The sequence below is a fragment of the Clarias gariepinus genome, chromosome 4, assembly GCF_024256425.1.
Source record: "Clarias gariepinus isolate MV-2021 ecotype Netherlands chromosome 4, CGAR_prim_01v2, whole genome shotgun sequence".
In the NCBI taxonomy this organism is placed as follows: domain Eukaryota; kingdom Metazoa; phylum Chordata; class Actinopteri; order Siluriformes; family Clariidae; genus Clarias; species Clarias gariepinus.
In genome coordinates, this window is record NC_071103.1 from 21049745 (window position 1) to 21053392 (window position 3648).

The 3648-nt window shown below is 40.1% G+C and overlaps 1 protein-coding gene across 3 annotated transcripts; it reads left to right on the forward strand.

The window, feature by feature from the left end:
• The first annotated feature begins 368 nt into the window (after positions 1–368).
• Positions 369–2916, forward strand: id4 (inhibitor of DNA binding 4). Of its 3 annotated transcripts, none has more exons than XM_053494942.1 (3): positions 369–925; positions 1317–1383; positions 2192–2916. In XM_053494942.1, exons 1-2 carry the CDS (start codon positions 623–625, stop codon positions 1362–1364), a joined length of 351 nt encoding a protein of 116 aa, XP_053350917.1. In that variant the 5' UTR covers positions 369–622; the 3' UTR covers positions 1365–1383; positions 2192–2916. The 3 variants fall into 3 exon arrangements, with proteins under 3 accessions (XP_053350917.1, XP_053350918.1, XP_053350916.1); XM_053494943.1 differs by having other exon boundaries at positions 2196–2916; XM_053494941.1 differs by having other exon boundaries at positions 2245–2916.
• The last annotated feature ends 732 nt before the right edge of the window (positions 2917–3648 follow it).

The following is a 3648-nucleotide window of genomic DNA, read 5'->3' on the forward strand; positions in this document are numbered from 1 at the left end:
CTACATGATATTCCTATACCACACACACACACATGCCACCCAATTTTCCCTATGTATGGAGATTTGGGGGAAAACCTTTATACATACATCATCTATCTATCTATCTATCTATCTATCTATCTATCTATTTTATATACATATACCACACACACACACACACACACACATTCCTCCCAGTCTCTCACTCGGTGTGTTAGAGACCCACCGCAGTTTAGAGACCCGCCTTGTTCCAGGTCTCCGTGCTCCATCACTCTCACGGGGGGAGCGCTGTGATTGAGCGCCTTCTTCTTCAGGACTGTGTGTGTGTGTGTGTGTGTGTGCTGACGGCGCCGCCTCCTTTTTCTCTCCTATAAATGTAGATTGAAAACAGCTCGGCTCCAGACGGCCCGCGCCTGACTGAATGGAGCTGGAGAATGGCAGCAGAATAACGATCCGCGTCTCTTCTCGTGTTACTGTAGCTCTGTGCTGTGTCCATACCGATCAGCGACACGCGAGCTGACTCTCTCCGCTTTCGTTTTTTCTTTTTCTTCCTCTAATTTTTTCTTCATCATCTTCTTGCATTTTAATTATTATTATTATTATTATTATATATTTTTTTGCAACATTTCACTTGAATGAGAAGATGAAGGCTACCATTCCGCCTCGCGCCCGGAGGGACTCGTGCAGCTGCGCTGAACTCTCGGCCGAGCCGGATCTGTGCTGCCTGCAACACGACATGAATGACTGCTACAGCCGGCTGAAGCGCCTCGTGCCCACCATCCCTCAGCACCGGCGCGTGAGCCGCGTGGAGATCCTGCAGCACGTCATCGACTACATCCTGGACCTGCAGCTGGCGCTCGAGCGCACCGAGCACAGCAGCGAGCACAGCGGGACGTGGCCGCGGAGCTCCATGCGCACCCCGCTCTCCGTCCTCAACACCGAGCAGGTGAGCAGCCTGTAGTCTCCGGCTTTGTCCCTACCGTTCGCCTCTGTGCGTGCGTGCGTGCGTGTGTGTGTGTGTGTGTCAGTGTGATGTTCATTCAGCCTGATTTCCATCCTTTATATCACCACGCCTGACACGCCACATCGCACTGAGCCTCGTGTTCTGCCAGCAAGCGGCCTGTGCGTTTTCTTTCTTTCCCTTTTCTCTTTTGTCCATTTTGAACGCATGACACATGTCCATTGTTCGTGCATTCAAGAGAATCAAAAAGTAGTTGATTTAGAGGAGGTGCGCACACGCAGTTATGAGGCACCTTGTCAAACTCTTGTGCCCTTTCTCTATTATGAGGACATTAAGGGTGCACCTGTTTACCTGTTTGCGGTTTACCTGTTTTCAGAGGACACCAGTAGTCAACAAGCAGGAGGACACGATCCTGTGCCGCTGAAATGCAGCATAAAGCAGTGGTGAGTATATTAACTGTAAATATTGAATATGGGCTATTTGCACACGTTCTCTCAAATATAGATTGACGTGAAGATGATCACGAGTATCCACAGTAGTTAAATGACAGTTACAGAGTGCGTTATAAATGTAACACAGGGTTTTTAAAAAAAATTGTGGTGTGACATGCACTAAATCTGTATGGACTGTATGAACGGTTCCAAGACAGTTTTTCAAAACTGCTTTCTACAACCTTCTTTACTCCAGCAGTTCAACATACTTCACACTAATGAGAAATTCACCAGCTATGAACTATGGGCTAATTTCAGGAACAAGTTAAAACCTGTGACAGCAGTAGTAGTGTTATAAATAAATCTCTGTAATAAAATGTAATAGCACTCGTTTTACATTCAGCTCTAACAACAGCGTTGCACAGCATGATAGTTTGAAATATTAAATTTAATATCAAGGTGCATTGATAATTGAGTGTGATTATTGCTAGTATCCATTTTGTAAAGCGATGTGTCTAGCACTGTAAGATATTTAAGCACTGGTGGCATTCAGCTGCAGCTGTACTTTGTGCAATAACTGTCCCTAGTGTAGCAATCTCACTAACCGAGGGTTAAATCAGGGGCTCGAAGGTGAAGTATTCAGACTGGTTTGACTGCAGCTGTGTGTGTGTGTGTGTGTGTGTGTGTGTGTGTTTGCATGCCTGTGTGTGTGGACAGAGAGACTAGGAGCTGTGGAGTGCGTAGTGCTATACTTGTTGTCTGAGCAGGTTTGTTTTGGGTTGTTGATCAAGCGTGTTCTCTGTTTTGTCGGTGGCGCCAGTCAGTCTGCAACATGCCGTTCACACACCCCCTCTATTCATTCGCTTCTCACAGGTGTGCAGTGAGCCCATCCAAAGCCAAGCCAAGCTTTGGCAGCGAATCCGACACACACCAGGCCCAACGTGGGATTGCAAAGCAGTTCTGAAACTAATGGCTTCTAAACCATAATTTATAAACATTTCAGTGTTAACTGTCAGTAATGGCTGAGGCAGCCAGTGTTCTTCTTTCTCTGTTCATGCTATTTTCTGTCAGAGAAGGAAATGCTGAATTTGGATAAAGATAAAGTATTTCTTTCTCTCTCTCTCTCTCTCTCTCTCTCTCTTTCTCATATTTCCTCAGTGGTAAGATTGACCATACCAGGAAATGGCTTGTCTAATTTTTACTAAGAAACGTCACACTGTAAAGCTTTACAGTACTTTGAAAGTAACATTGAAAGTTAAAATATTGACATCTATTGTTAAAAATAGATGATTTCTTTTAAACAGGGATTTCTCTGCAATTGAATTGTTTAATATTGTAAAGAAAGGAAATACACGTTGAAAAATAATCCTGTATATAAAAATAGGCTGTTCTATAATTGTATGTGTAAGAGACTATCTATATGCTATTGTAATTATAAGATATTTTTATTGAAAAGTTTTGTTTTGTAAATATTGTGTTTTCCATAAGTGTAGTGAAAAAATACATGATTGTTCTGCTAATAAAGATCTCTCATCATGAAGCTAATTATGCTTTCCTCTGTTTTGTTTACATACATTATAGTATGTAAAAGCGATTGGTACATAGCTTTCAAAATCTTTACATTTTGCATGTTTTTTAATAAAATAGAAATTATATTAAGAATTGCAGTAGGTATTATGTGTTTTTTTTCTCCAAAAGGTTAGGGAGTGCATATCATTTTGTGGTTAATATGTGATTTAGTTCATAGTACAGTTTTTATACTGTTATATTGATGTACTTTTATAATTTTTTTCCAGATTAAATATGATAATTTTATTAATTACTACCTTTTCTTACAGCTTAATTTTTTGCTTTTGATTAAATGTATCATTTATGGTTATGTTGATGTCAAATTTTTTAAAGTGTACAGTTAACCGTGTAGTAACAGAATCCATTCGAGACAGGCAAAGACTACTGCCTTTTTTTTATGAATAATTAGTTGTCAGTGATTTCTATCACTTTTCCACTTTGCATCCTCATTTTATACAAAAACATTTGTGTTTTTTTTGTGAAATATTTTGTCCCAGTGCACACATTAAGGTACTAATGTGGCAAAAATAAAATCTTAAAATCTTAAGATTAGGCAAAAGTGGAGTGAAGCAAGGCTACTTTAATTAATTTAAGTAATTAAAATATAAAAATAATTTTACCGCTGAATTTGAGATGCATATTGTTACTTTGCTTTGTGTTCCATACTTTCATCAAAAAAAAGATCAAATTAAAACCTTATTTAGATGG

Bases quoted from the DNA above. Each gene is read 5' to 3' on its own strand.
- id4 (XM_053494942.1), top strand. From the start codon at position 623: ATGAAGGCTACCATTCCGCCTCGCGCCCGGAGGGACTCGTGCAGCTGC. The intron at 926-1,316 runs GTGAGCAGCCTG...ACCTGTTTTCAG, and splicing joins CCGTCCTCAACACCGAGCAG to AGGACACCAGTAGTCAACAA.